Raw genomic sequence first — 15772 nt, forward strand, 5'->3', positions numbered from 1 at the left:
CTGCTGTCCAAAGCTGGGCTCGGCAAGGGGCCTCTTTTTTCTTTGCCCTTGAATATGGGTATTCTCAAAAGGGCAACAATTTATTCTATCTGTGTACTCTGCTAGGGATGCAGTGGTGAGCAAACAGGCAAGGTCTCTGCCCTTGGAGAATGTAATCTAACTGGGATGCCAGAATCTAACTGGGATGGTAGCTATTAGGCAAGTAATTCTATAAATAAATAAATAATTAACAAATCATTTAAAGTTACAATAAGGTCCAGGAAGGAAAAGTATGAAATTTGAGATTGCACAGGACCTGGGGTCTAGACCTGGTCAGGGTGGGGCAGGGGGTCAGGAAAAGCTTCCTGAGGAAATGATACCTAGGCTGAAAGCTGAAGGGAGAGGAATGAGGAAGAGCATTCCAGGTAGGGGACAGCATGTGTGAAGAGGCCGTGTGCAGGCGAGGTCTATTAAAGAACATCAATGAAGTGCATGTGGCTTCACATGGAGGGAGGGGACAGCAGCACGCTGTGGACTTGTCATGGAGGCAGGGACCAACCAGGCAAGTTCTGGAGGCCCTTGGTGAGATGTTTGGGCTTGATTGCAAGAGCAATGGGAGGTGACTGGGATGTGGAGCAGGTGGGATGTCATGACCGATTGGTACAAGCATAAGGCTTGCTTCAGTCTTCTCTCTTTTGACTGACTATTAGCATCCTAGGACAAGGGACAGCTACGTGGCAGAACTCTTGAGAGCTCAAAACATTTCCTGCAGGTGGGGTGAATGGTGGAAATTCCTTGCCCCATACGATCTCCTGTGCACACCTTCACGGCCCCCAGACAGTAGAAGGCAAACACCCTGGTGGGAGAGCCTGAGTTGTGGGGTGACCCCCATGTTTGACATGGATGGAAGGAAACACGAGGAGTCAAGAGCTGCACAGGGACGGTGGCTCGTGCCTGTAATCCCAGCACTTTGGGAGGCCGAGGCAGGCGGATCACCTGAGGTCAGGAGTTCAAGACCAGCCTGGGAAACATGGTGAAACCCCGTGTCTACTAAAAAAATACAAAAATTAGCCAGGCATGGTGGTGCACACCTGTAATCCTAGCTATTTGGGAGGCTGAGGCAGGAGAATCGCTTGAACCAGGAGGTGGAGGTTGCAGTGGGCCAAGATCACACCACTACATTCCAGCCTGGGCGACAGAGCAAGACTCCATCTTAAAAAAAAAAAAAAAAAAAAAAAAAAAAAAAAAAAAAAAGGCCAGGTGCAGTGGCTCACACCTATAATCCCAGCACTTTGGGAGGCCGAGGCGGGTGGATCACCTGAGGTCGGGAGTTCAAGACCAGCCTGACCAACATGGAGAAACCCCGTCTCTACTAAAAATACAAAGAAAATTAGCTGGGCCGTGGTGGCGCATGCCTGCAATCCCAGCTATCTGGAGGCTGAGGCAGGAGAATCGATTGAATCCGGAAGGCGGAGGTTGCGGTGAGCCAAGATCACACCATTGCACTCCAGCCTAGGCAACAAGAGCGAAACTCCGTCTCAAAAAAAAAAAAAAAAGAGCTCCAGATTAGTCCTCACTGAGGGGTAGGGGCCTTGGGGTCTTGGTTTCCATATCTGTAAAATTATGGCATTGGACAGGAGGGTCCCCAAAGTTCCTTTCAGCCCTGCCGGTGAAGATTCCAAGACCCACAGCCAAAGTGGCTGAAGCAAAGGGTCTTCAGCAAGGCCACCATCCTGCCATGGGAGAGCCAAGCGTCCCTCCTTTGCAGTAAAGAAGCACGCGTGCGTTTACTGGGCATGTGAGCTGCGAGGCGGGAGGATCAGGCCCATGGCTTCTGGGATCCTGGTGTCTTCAGATCATAGGCGGCGCATTACTCCTGTACTTAGCATCAAAGAGAAGCTACCATGTGCTTTTTATGCAGCTCTGCAGGCAGCTCAGCATTTGCCCATAGTAATTTGTGCAGCAGACGCCCTGTTAGTTTAGGCAGGCTCATTTCTATAAGACCCAGAGGCCCACCCAACTCACCTCAGGGATAAGGGGGGTTGATTGGCAGCGAGGGTCCCCCAGGCTAGGGGCAGGGGCCGGGCACCATCCAGAATCCCGCTGCCTTCTGGGATCAGCGTTCCCTTGGGCTCTCCTCAGACACCCACCCTGCCACCCCCACTTGCCCAAGCTCTCTGCCCCTTCATGTTCTGGCCTCAGTCTACCCCATGGCGCTCCTTTGTGTGTTCTTTGCACATCTGCTCCTGTGGCTGATGGACTGAGGCTCAATGCAGAGCCATGTTTTCAAGAGAGGAAACTTTGGCCCAAGTTCTTTCAGGGGATGGGGAGGGCCAGGCCATAGGTCTGGGCCCAGCTTCTGTATGAACTGCCCTAGATGGTGGGAGTATGCTATGCTTGGAGGCCCAGGGCTGGAAGTGGGGCAGCTGCCATTAACGGAAGGCAAGGAAGAAGGCACCTGGGGTGGGGAGGGGCCTCCCGCTTGATTCACCAGGCAAGACCAGGTCACCGAGAGTATGCGTCAACTGTTGCTAATTAACTTCGAGAGGCCGGGCATGGTGGCTCACACCTGTAATCCCAGCACTTTGGGAGGCCAAGCTGGGTGGATCACTTGAGCCCAGGAGTTTGAGACCAGCCTGGGTAACATGGTGAAACATCATGTCTACTAAAAAATCCAAAAATGAGCCAGGTGTGGTGGTACGCTCCTGTAGTCCCAGCTACTCGGGAGACTGAGGCACGAGAATCGCTTGAACCCAGAAGGTGGAGGTTGCAGTGAGCTGAGATCGTGCCACTGCACTCCAGCCTGGGTGACAGAGCAAGACTAAATAATAATAATAATAATAATAATAATAATAATTTGGAGAATCAGAATCACTTGAGAAGCCTCTAGAAAATCCCATGTCCAGGCCCTGAACCCAGAGATTCTGGTTTAACTGGTCTAGAATGAGACCCCGGTATTGGCATTCTAATCAAACGATACCAGTTCTGGAACTCTGTGGACCCAGGGTCTCTGTCTTCACAAGAGTTTGTGTCTGAAAAGTCACATCAAAATAGTTCATGCCTCACCATGGGGGCTTCACCCCTCATTTCCTTGGGTTTTAGGGTACTGTGACCTCTTAGAAGAGGGAGATCCTCACACAGGGGCCACCCTGTGGCAGTCAGGCCCACCTCAGCCCTCAGCTTATAGAAGCAGAGGCGTGGCTCCCAGGTCAGGTGTAGGTGCAGCTGGGCCTGGGGGATGGATCAAGAGAGCAAGGGTTGTCAGAGCAGGCCCTGTGGGAGGGGCTTTCTCACCTGGGAGGGCGTCAGGTGAAAAAGCACTCAGAGCTCCTGGGCCTGAGCTCCTGGGGACTCTGCCATTAGGGGAAGGCAAGGAAGAAGGCACCTGGGGTGGGGAGGGCCCTCTGGCTTGATTCACCGGACAAGGTCAGGTCACTGAGAGTGTGCATCTGCTCTTGCTAACTAATTTGGAGAGGCCCTTCCCTATGCTGACTGGAGACCATCCCAGTGAGGAGGCAGGACTGTCCTGGGAGTGAGGTGCTCAGAGAAGAGCAAAGCCTTGGTAGAACTCTCAGGCAAGAGCTTCCCTCTCCATCTCACCACATTCAGTCTTGGTCCCTTGGTGACTGTCAGCTTCCTTCTCTTCCCTTTTCTGTACCCTGGTGTCTTTCTCTAGAGACACTCCCCTGCTGAGCCCCCTCTGTTCCTCTGCAGTCACTGTCCTGTGGGTGGCCTGGCTGTGGGGGGAGATGATCCACAGTGTGATTGTATCAGTCAGGGTTCTAGAGAGAAATAGAACCAGTAGGAGACACTATATATATATATATACACACACACACACACACACACACACACACACACACACACACACACACAAACACGCACACACGTACACAGAGAGGTCTCTTTTAAGGAATTGGCTCCTGTGATTGTGGAGGCTGGCAAGTCCAAAATCTGCAGGGCAGACCCGGGGGCTGGAAACTCAGGCAAGATTCATATGTTACAGTCTCAAGGCAGAATTCTTTCTCTGGGAAACCTCAATGTTTACCCTTAAGGCCTTCAACTGATTGTTTGATGCCCACTCACATTATGGAGGGTCATCTGCTTTTCTTAAAGTCAACCGATTGTAAATGTGAGTCACATCTGTAAGATACCTTCATATCAACATCTAGCTTAGCCAGGCACACAGCTGGGCACCATAGCTTAGCCAAGATGACGCATAAGATTTACCATCACAGTGATGGTCTCGGGCTGGGAGAGGGTCCTCATCCTGCCCTCATGTACTTCAAGGGAGGCAGTGCCTGCGCTAAATCCTCAAAGATGATGGGAAATTCACCCAGTTCGAGGGAAGGGCAGTCCTTGCAGGGGAATCAGCCTGTGCAGAGGCCCCGAGGTAGGAAACATCGGTGAGTGGGGGGCAGACGGGCAGTGGAGCCTGCCTGGGGGCCATCTTGGGCAGCAAATGAAGGCATGGGCAGTGCATCCCACCTACCAAAAGGCTGTGGGGGCCGCGGGGCTGGAGACCTGCATTCTAGTCCTTGCTCCCCCACCGTCTCACTGTGTGACCTTGGACCATTCCCTTCCCCTCCCTGGGCCTCAGTTTCCTTATCTGTTAACAGGGCCGGGTACGGTGCGCATCACGGTGGTTTGTGGGTTGGTGGCCCTGTGTCAGGGGCCCAGCCACTCTGACTCCCAGAGGTGGGGCTCAGTGAATCTGTCCACAGAGAAAGGGGAAGGAAGGCAGAGACAGGATCCCAGGAGGAAGAGACTCTCGAGCTTCCCCTGCCCCTCCCCCGTGCCGGCGGCAGCTCCCTGGGCCTCTGGCTCCTGAGGCCTGTGGGCTGGGCAGAAGTGAGACTGTGGCAAGGGGCCCCGAGGCACAGGCCTCCCAGCTCTCGCTTCCTCTTCCCTTCTGCGCATGTGAGCAGAGTTTCCCTTGAAGCCTCCTGTGAGGAGGACAACAGGGGAAACCAAGAGGCTGGTTTCCTTAGGCGGTGAAATCCCATGCATGTTTTTCACAGCGGTGTACAGGCCTGGAACTTCCTCTTCTCCTCCTGCCTGGTTACCTGTCCCGCCCACTCCAGCTTCAGCCTCTCCAGTCCCAGGGCCCTGGACTCCGAGGGGCAAAAGGCCCAGAGCCACATCCTGGAGGGCTTGAATGCCAGACCCAGGGTCAGGAGCCCCCTCCCCGCTCTTGCTCTGTTGGGTCCTGAACTGCCTCCACGGAACCCAGTCCTCAGTCCTGTCCCCACCCCGCCTCCATACTACAGCCCCCGCCTCCCAGAGATCCTGGTGCTTCGTGTGGACTGAGCTTAACGCAAGTCAACTCCCCAAGGGTGAGAACTTTAATTTGCCCCTTCTATCTACCCACAAGCAAGCACCTAATAGGTGCTTAGTAAATATGCATTAAATCAGTGGCTGAAGCCTGGCACAGTGGCTTAGGCCTGTCATCCCAGCACTTTGGGGGGCCAAGGTGAGATCGCTTGACCCCAGAAGTTCAAGACCAGCCTGGGCAACTTAGCAAGACTCCACCTCTACAAAAACAATGTAAAATTAGACAGGTATGGTGGCACATGCCTTTAGTCCCACCTACTTGGGAGGCTGAGGCAGGAGGATCGCCTGAGCCCAGGAGTTTGAGGCTGCAGTGAACTATGATGGCACCACTGCACTCCAGCCTGGACAACAGAGGAAGACCCATCTCTTAAAAAAATAAAAAGTCAGGCCAGGCGCAGTAGCTCATGCCTGTAATCCCAGCTCTTTGGGAGGCCAAGGTGGGTGGATCACCTGAGGTCAGGAGTTCGAGACCAGCCTGGCCAACATGGTGAACACCTTGTCTCTACTAAAAATATAAAAAATTAGCCGAGCATGGTGGTGGGCGCCTGTAATCCCAGCTACTTTGGAGGCTAGGCAGGAGAATTGCTTGAACCCAGGAGGCAGAGGTTGCAGTGATCCAGTATCGCTCCACTGCACTGCAGCCTGAGCAACAGAGTGAGACTCTGTCTCAAAAAATAAATAAATCAATAAAAAGTCAGAGGTTCAGCTGCAGGACTGGAGACTGCAGTCTCTGAGCAACCTGGTGATTGAAGGCCAAGATGAGGGAGCCAACAGGCAAGCCTGCCTTCCAGGATAAGTTCGAGGCACTGCTGAGGCTGTGTCAGGGAGTACGGGTTCACGGGACCCTCAGGAAATAGTCATCAAATTACATTGATCACGGGTGCTTGGTGATGTCCCAAGCCTGGCCTGGCAGAAGCCCCAGACCTCTGTCTATTGGTTGTTTTTGTTTGTTTGTTTGCTTGCTTTTTCTTTATTTCTATACTTTTTTTTGTTTTGTTTTTTGAGACAGGGTTTCACTCCTGTCACCCAGGCTAGAGTGCAGTGGCGTGATCTCAGCTCACTGCAACTTCCGCCTCCCGGGCTCAAGCGATTCTCCTGCCTCAGCCTCCCAAATATCTGGGGCTACAGGCACGCCACCACACTTAGCTAATTTTTGCATTTTTTTGCAGAGACGAGAGCTCATCACGTTACCCAGGCTGGTCACAAACTCCTGAGCTCGTGATCCACCTGCCTCGGCCTCCCAAGGTGCTGGGATTACAGGTGTGAGCCACCGCGCCCACCCTTCAGTTGGTGTTTGAGATCCCCCTGGTGGTGGGAATTAGTCAAAGAGTGTCCAGGTGGCCACAAGGTCCTGTTGGCTCTTCCTTCAGAAAATGGCTCCTGTCGTGCCAGACCAGGTTTTGGGTGTCTTCACCCACTCTCTGCCCTGAGATCTGTGTCCCAGGGGACACCAGCCACCCTGATCCCACCCGACCCTCCTCTGCTCCTAGAGTGATGGGGTCCCCATGAGAGGAAAGGAGCACTGTTGTGAGCAGTGTGGGATGAGAGGAGGTACTGTCACAGCTTGGGGAAGGGACCCTGGTAACCGGCAGGTAGGTCAATAGTTCGCCCGCCTCCGCATTCCAAGTAGGCTCTTGTGCCCATTTTACAGATCAGGAAATGGAGACAGGTGGAGGAGCCAGGTGACTTGCCCAGCCTTTACAGGACCCATGGGGCAAAGCCATAGGTGAAGTCACAGTGACAGATTCCAGAGCTCTGAGGAGACTGCGTCCCCCGCTTGGGTGGGGAAGGTCCCCTGCCGGCCCCCAGACGATGAGTCTTTGTTCCCTCCCCAGGGGCTGGCCTGGCCCTCAGGCCTGGGAGGTTGAGGTGCCGAGCCCTGGGAAATAGGGCAGTCCTGGGCTTCCGGTGTCACTGCACGCCCCTCCCCCTCCCGCCTTTGTTTCTTGGCCTCCACAGCCTCATTCTCTCTCCCTCCCCCTCACTCAGGCTCCTCCTCTGCCCCCCCTTCCCTGTCTCTTCATTTCTTCTCTCCCTCTCCCTTTCTCTCTCTCTGATATGTCCTCCCTTCCCCCACTCCCAGCACAACTACAATCAGGCAGCTCATCTGTGTCTCTATTTCCCCGCCTTTCACATTGACTTTCTCCCCACCCTGGGGACCGAGGGCATCCTGGTGGGAGGCCACGCCACATGCCAGCCGGTGGACGCCCCTCATCTTGCCAGCCTGGGGCAGTCTGAGCTCCCCTTTCTCCTGGACATGGGGGGAGCTTTTGTTCTGAGTCCTCAGCACAAGTGGTGGGAGAGGCCCTGCTCTAAGAAGGGAGGGGCCACAGTGGGGCCCCAGCCGGATGACAGAGGGGCCTTGGGTTGGGTGGGGAGGCAGCCCTGGCACACAGGTGACACACACCTGGCAGGCTCTCTTCCTGCCCTGGACGGCCCTGTGCCAGGACATAAACAGAAGGGTTTAGCCTGGGAGATGGAACCAGAGCGGGTGAGGAGACACGAGCCACAATGCTGGCCCAGGAGGAGGGAGAACAGAGTGATACCGGGCCTCCCCACTCCTCATTTCCGTGTGTGATAGGCAGGCAGAACACACATGCGAAACGCAGGTAAATTAGATTCCCTCCTCAGCAGAGCCCCTTCTGCATACACACACGCACGCATGCACACACACACAGCCTGCCTGGCTGCCCCAGCGAACAAGACAACATGGACACAGGGCCTGCCCCCATAAGCCCCGCAAAGACAGCATTATAGGGTGGTGTGTGTTCTACTCAGCCAAGTCTCCAGGCCAATGTAAAAGAAAGCATGGGGCCAACTGCCCAGGTGGGCGGTGGCTCAATGAAGACTTCTAGTAGGAGGAGAGACCCCAGTTCCCCCAGCTGGCTGGGGCCCTGGACCAGCCAGCCAGGAAGCAGCCCGAGGCTTCATGTTGCAGTTTGCCTAGGTCTTGCCTATGTGCCCCTGCTGGCCTGTGGTGACCCAGGACAGCTCCTGAGAACTGAGGAGCCCGGCTCGGGTGTGACCTCCGCGGGTGCATAGCTGCAGGAGCACAGAAGGGACCCAGCTGTGGGGCCACACGGGCCTGGCTGCAGACCCAGCTCCCCCTTCACTGATGGGGCATGAGATGGGGAGCGCATTACCCCACCCCTGCCCACCGGGTTGTTCCATGTATTAAATGGCTCACTGGGGACCTCGTGAGTCTCTGTAATGAGAAGCTGTTGGTCTTCCGTGGTGTTTGTCGTCAGTTGTTGGCAGCTCTCTGTGCCCCTGCCCTGCCCCGACTTAGGCACAAACCCTCAGGAACAAGGACTCTGGGTTAGTCCCTTTCTACAGCCAAGCACAGGCTCCTGACACAGACGCACCTTCTCAAGTCCAAACTACCTGTTCATATGGGAAGGGGTTTGCTTCTGGTGTCCTGGTGTGACTATAAGGAGTGGCCCCTTGTAGAAGGGGGCCCGGTGTGGACGGTCAGCTCCATGGTTACCCTTGCTGTAGGGAACCACACTTCAGCTCCCACGGGCAGTTCGTTGGCTGACGTTTTTGCCCTCTCCTCACCTCTAAAGCAGTGTTAACTGTTTCCTTAAGCCCGCACCCTTGAGGTTGGCGGGAGGGGGCTGATTCCTGGTATTAGGCTGCAGGGGAAAGGAGAGGGAAGGGAACTAACGACACTGACATCCTCATCTCACTGTCCCATGAGTCAGGAGCCTTTTCCCCCCCATAGAGATGAGAATCACCTGATGTCATATGGCTAGTAGACGGCAGGGCCTGGAATTGAACTCAGCATCCAGGGCCAAGGGGGAAGCACTGGCTTGGCCATTGACGCTTAGTTCCTCCTTCTTGCTGGTCCTGCCTTTGGGGAAGTTTACAAAAACTGCTGAACACATCATTTGCCCAAACCCCACAACAGACAGGAGGGTTGCCACTGGGGGCTGTGTCAGACGGACTGTCGCGACAGGAGGCAGCCATGCTCCTCAGCGTGCTCTGCAAACCTGACAGTGGCTGGAGGGCACTGGGGGTGGCTGTGGTGGGCCCCAAGGGTCAGGACCCCTGCCTCATTCACCTTGCTGTCTCCAAGCACAAGCCCTAACCCATAGCAGGGATTTAGTGGCTATTTATTGTACAAATGAATGAATGAGTTCTCAGTCTCTAGTGGTTGTCCTCAGAATCACTTAAGCTTTGCTGAATTTGGGGCCCAAGAATGGAAACATCTCTTGGCTCTGTGGCTTTTTTCAGAAAAGCCTTCTCCCAGAGATCTGGGCAGATAATAATGGTTCTTTTTTTCTTCCTTTGAGACAGAGTCTCACTGTGACACCCAGGCTGGAATGCAATGGCGCAATCTCTGCTCACTGCAACTTCTGCCTCCCGGGTTCAAGTGATTCTCCTGCCTCAGACTCCCAAGCAGCTGGGATTACAGGCACCCACCACCACGCCCGGCTAATTTTTGTATTTTTAGTAGAGATGAGGGTTCACCATATTGGCCAGGCTGGTCTCGAACTCCTCACCTCAAGTGATCCACCCGCCTCAGCCTCGCAAAGTGCTGGGATTACAGGTGTGAGCCACCATGCCCCCGCCAACAGTGATTCTTTACAGTTGGTTAGGGCCTTATAATGAACCAAGCTGCTTCACCTGTGTTAGGACCCTGGGCTCTCACAACCCTTCCATGGGTGAGTGTTTTCATCCCCGTTTTTCAGATAGGGAAACTGAGCCACTGGCATGACTTTGCTTAGTCACTTGCAAGTGACTGAGCTGGCACTCGAGGTCCTCGCTGACTGCATTTCCCAGCAGCTGGACATTGGGGTGGGGTGTGGTGGTTTGGAAGCAGGTTTAGCCCCTCCAGCCTATTCCAGATGCACCCTGACCCCCAGGCCGAGGTTTCCTTCTATCTGATCCCTTCCATGAGAGCCTCACTCTAAGCTTAATAGCTTAATCTTTGGTGTCCGTTTCAAGGAGGCTAAATTCCTGTCTGGGGTATTTTTAGCCGTCCTCAGGAAGGGGAAGCTCCGCTGGCCGCTGGGGGGAGGGGGACGCCTTGCCCGGAGCCGGTTTCCTGAGGAAGGGCCGCCGACCGTGTACCTGACCGTGGCCCTGGGAGAGGCTGGTAGTTGGTCCGTTGGGAGCCCTGGGAGCAGAGCAGGCGAGAGTCGCCCCAGTAATGCCATCCCCCCTCCTCTGATGTGCCAGGTGTTGAACCAGGGCAAGGGGTATAGGCCCAGGAGGAGGTCGCCACCCCCTACGGGCACACTGCCTGGCGTGCTGCAGTCCTTGGAAGCCTGGAGAGGGCACGAGGGCAGGCCGGGAGAGCTGGGAAGGCCCCAGGAGCAGGTGGACCTCGAGCCACGCCTCAGAGGCTGGTTGGCGGAGCAGGGGTCAGCGGGGTTGGGAAAAGGCCGCCCCGGGTGGGAAGACCCATGGGTTCAAAGACCGGCCTCCACAGAGGGCTCACGGAGCAGGTGCCTCCATATGTGGCTGGAGCCCCCAGCGAGGGAAGAGGCCGCTGTGCTGGGGGATTGTACCTGGGCACGTGGGCACATTGGCACTATTTAGAAGATCATGTTAGGGGCAGGTTCAGTGGCTCATGTCTATAATCCTAGCATTTCGGGGGGCTGAGGCAGGAGGATCACTTCAGTGCTGGAGGTTGAGGCTGCAATGAGCCATGATTGTGTCACAGTAGCCTGGGTAACAGAGCAAGACCCTATCTCTAATCAAAAAGAAAAAAAAAACCTGTTAGATGAGAGGCTATGAATGTGAACTTGGGAGCCTGTTTGAGCATTCAATTCGGATAGTGGTCTCAAACATGTTAGCTGTCAAGGAGCCCTTCTTTCAAATCAGATCTGACATGGAACTCCAATGTATAAAATCAGATAAAAGTGATATTTTTATCAGTATAAATTTAGATATTTAAATGTATAACATTTAGCTAATCAAGAAAAACAACAACCGGTTGTGATAGATTGCAGATGTTTAGCATCGGGGCTGACAAGTGATAGCCAGTGTTTGAGATTGGCCTCAGCACCTAATTTATTTTTTTATGTTGTGTTTTTTTGCCATACGTTCTCATTCATACAGCGGCGTCATTACAAATAATGACAGTTAACACCTCACCGCACAGTCCCAAGGTCTGTGCAAATTAATTACTTTGGCAACAAAGCCAGTGGGGCTACTGAATGTGTTAGAATGTGGCACATATTACATTTGAGTAGGTGGGCCTTTTAAAATCAGTTTTTAAATAGTGGAATCTTTATTTTTTGCATTTTTGAATCCGATTTTTAAGGATTTTTTTTTTTTTTTTTTTTTCTGAGACAGAGTCTGACTTTGCTGCCCAGGCTGGAGTGCAGTGGCGCGATCTCGGCTCACTGCAACCTCCGCCTCCCAGGTTCAAGCGATTCTCCTGCCTCAGCCTCCTACAGCTGGGATTACAGGTGCCGGCCACCACGCCCAGCTAATTTTGTATTTTTTGTAGAGACAGGATTTCACCATGTTGGCCAGGCTGGTCTCAAACTCCTGACCTCAGGTGATCTGCCCATCTTGGCCTCCCAAAGTGCTGGGATTACAGATGTGAGCCACCATGCCCAGCCTTTTTAAGGAATTCTTGAAGGACCTGTAGAACACAATTTGAGAACCACTGAGGAAATCCCACCTCCCTGTTGTACAGATGGGAAGACTGAGGCCAGCAAGGGGGCAGAGCTTACCCAGGATCCCCCAGGGACATGGAGGAGATGGTCAGATACACAGCGGGAATCACTGCTTCCTATAATAACAAGTGTGCCCTGTTCCCAAGGCAGGAGCAGAAAAGACATCAGGGCCACACACCCCCAAAATCAGCCAAGCCCTTGTCCGTGCTGTGTCTGTTGTCTGTCTGTGCAGCAGTGAGCCAGCAATATTAACCTTCCCTTCTCCACCCACAGTGATGCCCTCCTAGCTAGCCGTCACGGGATGGAGGGCTTCATGGACTCAGGGACACAGACGGACGCCGTGGTGGTACTGTCCTTGGCTCAGGCCGCCGTGCTTGGCCTGGTCTCCGAAAATGAGCTCTTTGGAGCTACCATAAGCGCCGAGGCCTTCTACCCAGACCTGGGGCCCGAGCTTTCAGGGACAGCCATGGGAGAGCCTGGGCCACCAGGCCCTGACGTCTACCAACTGGCCTGCAACGGGAGGGCCTTGGAGGAGCCGGCAGAGGAGGAGGTGCTGGAGGTGGAGGCAGCCTTTGAGAAGCACACCCGGCGGAAGACACGGCCACCTGTGCGGCTGGTGCCCAAGGTCAAGTTCGAGAAGGTGGAGGAGGAGGAGGACCAGGAGGTCTATGAGGTTTCCGTGCCGGGTGACGACAAGGACGCAGGGCCAGCAGAAGCCCCCGCCGAGGCGGCCAGTGGTGGCTGCGACGCCCTGGTGCAGAGCAGCGCCGTCAAGATGATCGACCTCAGCGCCTTCAGCCGCAAGCCCCGAACGCTCCGGCATCTGCCCCGAACCCCGAGGCCAGAGCTGGACGTGGCCCCATATGACCCTCACTTCCCAGCCCCGGCCCGGGATGGCTTCCCCGAGCCCAGCATGGCGCTGCCTGGGCCAGAGGCCTTGCCCACAGAGTGTGGGTTCGAGCCACCCCACCTGGCCCCCCTGAGTGACCCTGAGGCCCCCAGCATGGAGTCCCCAGAGCCTGTCAAGCCGGAACAGGGCTTCGTGTGGCAGGAGGCCAGCGAGTTCGAGGCTGACACGGCGGGTTCGACCGTGGAACGCCACAAGAAGGCCCAGCTGGATCGGCTGGACATCAACGTGCAGATCGATGACTCCTATCTGGTGGAGGCGGGCGACCGCCAGAAGCGCTGGCAGTGCCGCATGTGCGAGAAGTCCTACACGTCCAAGTACAACCTGGTGACTCACATCCTGGGCCACAACGGCATCAAGCCACACTCGTGCCCACACTGCAGCAAGCTCTTCAAGCAGCCCAGCCACCTGCAGACGCACCTGCTGACACACCAGGGCACCCGGCCCCACAAGTGCCAGGTATGCCACAAGGCCTTCACGCAGACCAGCCACCTCAAGCGCCACATGCTGCTGCACTCGGAGGTCAAGCCCTACAGCTGCCACTTCTGCGGCCGTGGCTTCGCCTACCCCAGCGAGCTCAAGGCCCACGAAGTGAAGCATGAGAGTGGCCGCTGCCATGTCTGCGTCGAGTGCGGCCTGGACTTCTCCACCCTGACCCAGCTCAAGCGCCACCTGGCCTCCCACCAGGGCCCCACCCTCTACCAGTGCCTCGAGTGTGACAAGTCCTTCCACTACCGCAGCCAGTTGCAGAACCACATGCTCAAGCACCAGAACGTGCGACCCTTCGTGTGCACTGAATGCGGCATGGAGTTCAGCCAGATCCACCACCTCAAGCAGCACTCCCTCACCCACAAGGTAAGGCCGTTCCCAGGGCCTGGAGATCTGCCTGCCCCTCCTGCCACTTTTTCATCCAGTACTTTCCAAAGTCCCAGATGGGACCATTTAGGTGGTCTCCTAGTTTTATCATTACATACTTATTTTGATGAGTATTAGAAATCAGTTAGTATTAGAAACTAATTGAAATTAGTTTTTTAAGTAGTAAAGCTTTACGCATTCAAAAACATGTATTTAGCCGGACACAATGGCTCATGCCTGTAATCCCAGCACTTTGGGAGGCCAAGACAGGCAGATTGCTTGAGTGCTAGAGTTTGAGACCAGCCTGGGCAAAATAATGAGACCCCATCGCTACAAAAAAATTTAAACATGGCCAGGCGTGATGGCTCATGCCTGTAATCCCAGCACTTTGGGAGGCCAAGGTGGGCAGATCACCTGAGGTCAGGAGTTCAAGACCAGCCTCGCCAATGTGGTGAAACCCTGTCTCTACTAAAAATACAAAAATTAGCCGGGTGTAGTGGCGGATGCCTGTAGTCCCAGCTACTTGGGAGGCTGAGGCAAGAGAACCGCTTGAACCCAGAAGGTGGAGGTTGCTGTCAGCCAAGACCACACCATTGCACTCCAGCCTGGGCAACAGGAGCGAAACTCCGTCTCAAAAAAAAAAAAAAAAAAAAAAATTTAAACATTAGTTGGGTGTGGTGGCACACACCTGTAGTCCCAGCTACTTGGAAGGCTAAGGTGGGAGGAACACCTGAGCCTGAGAGGCTGAGGTTGCAGTGAGCTGAAATCACGATACTGCACTTCAGCCTGGGCAACCAGACTGAGACCCTGTCTCCAAAAAAAAAAAAAAAAAAAAAAAAAACAACAAAAATCATTTTTAGAACCCCTGCAAGACCCAAGGAACACAGTTTGAGCATCACTGAAGCAGCTTACCCTCTCTATTTTCTAGATGGGAGGCCAGAGGCCAGGATGCAACAGGGAGGCATCCTGGCTCAGTGGTCAGAAGTACAGAGGGTGTCCTTTGTTCCTTGTCATTACAAAAGCGAATCAAAACCTGTGACTTCCCTTTAAGAACAGGCTAAATATATTTAATTTTCAAAGCAGAGAAGATGTAAGGAAAAATATTTGTTATGGAAAAGTACAGGTAGTTCTAGAATATGGCTAAACTAGGCACAGTGGCTGGGGAAGGCAGAAATTGAGCAGCACTTTCTAATCTACCATGTCCCTAAACCCAGCCTTGACCCTTACTCCCCTGCCATCCATGCCCTGCCTTCAGCCACTAGCCTCCCCGCTTTTCAGCCAACATCACCTCCTCTGAGAAGTCCTCATATCCGGGTAGGTGGAATGAGGCCCCTCGGGTCCCACAATCCCACTCTGGTACTTGGCTGCCCCATGGTTTCCACCGAAATCCCACCAACTTTACCCTTCAAAGCTGAATGTACATAGAGCTTCCTCTCCCCATAACGGTGGCCTATGAGTGACTCCAGGTCAAACTTGTGACCCTGTCTCTCACAGTAGACACTATAGGGAGTTGGGGAGCTGTTAACACCCTGCCAGGCCTAGAAACCAGCAATTTGTAGGTTTCATTGCAGAGGCTCCTCCAGTCAACTGCTAGTAGCTGCCTAAAATGTAATGTCAAGAAAGAGTCTAGCCAGGCATGGCGCTGCACACCTGTAGTCCCAGCTACTCAGGAGGCTGAGGTGGGAAGTTTGCTCGAACCCGGGAGTTTGAGGCTATGATTGCTCCTATTAATAGCCACTGCACTCTAGCCTGGGCAACACAGCAAGACTTTTTTTTTTTTTTTTAAGAAAAAAAAAGGAAGAATTCTGGGCTGGATGCAATGGCTCACACCTGTAATCCCAACACTTTGGGAGGCTGAGGCAGGAGAATCACTTGAGCCCAGGAGTTTGAGACCAGCTTGGCCAACATAGTGAAACCCTGGCTCTACTAAAAATATTTTTTAAAAATAGCTGAGTGTGGCGGTGTGCACCTGTAGTCCCAGCTTGAACCCAGGAGGCAGAGATTCCAGTGAGCCGAGATCACACCACCGTGCTCCAGCCCAGGTGACAGAGCAAGGCTCTAT

General features: G+C 54.1%; 1 protein-coding gene across 6 annotated transcripts in view; it reads left to right on the forward strand.

Annotated features, from left to right (window-relative positions):
• ZNF710 (zinc finger protein 710) overlaps positions 1–15772 on the forward strand; it is an 82195-nt gene that overhangs the window by 54861 nt on the left and 11562 nt on the right. For 4 of the 6 annotated variants that reach the window (XM_024232928.3, XM_054531865.1, XM_054531866.1 and 1 more), the window contains one exon: positions 12222–13710. In XM_024232928.3, coding sequence (XP_024088696.2) covers positions 12250–13710 — 1461 coding nt within the window. In that variant the 5' untranslated portion in view covers positions 12222–12249. Of the gene's footprint in view, positions 1–1285; positions 5316–12221; positions 13711–15772 lie in introns of those variants that run through there. The other 2 variants (XM_054531867.1, XM_063716305.1) reach the window with 2 other exon arrangements.

The sequence above is a fragment of the Pongo abelii genome, chromosome 16 (assembly GCF_028885655.2).
Source record: "Pongo abelii isolate AG06213 chromosome 16, NHGRI_mPonAbe1-v2.0_pri, whole genome shotgun sequence".
NCBI lineage: Eukaryota > Metazoa > Chordata > Mammalia > Primates > Hominidae > Pongo > Pongo abelii.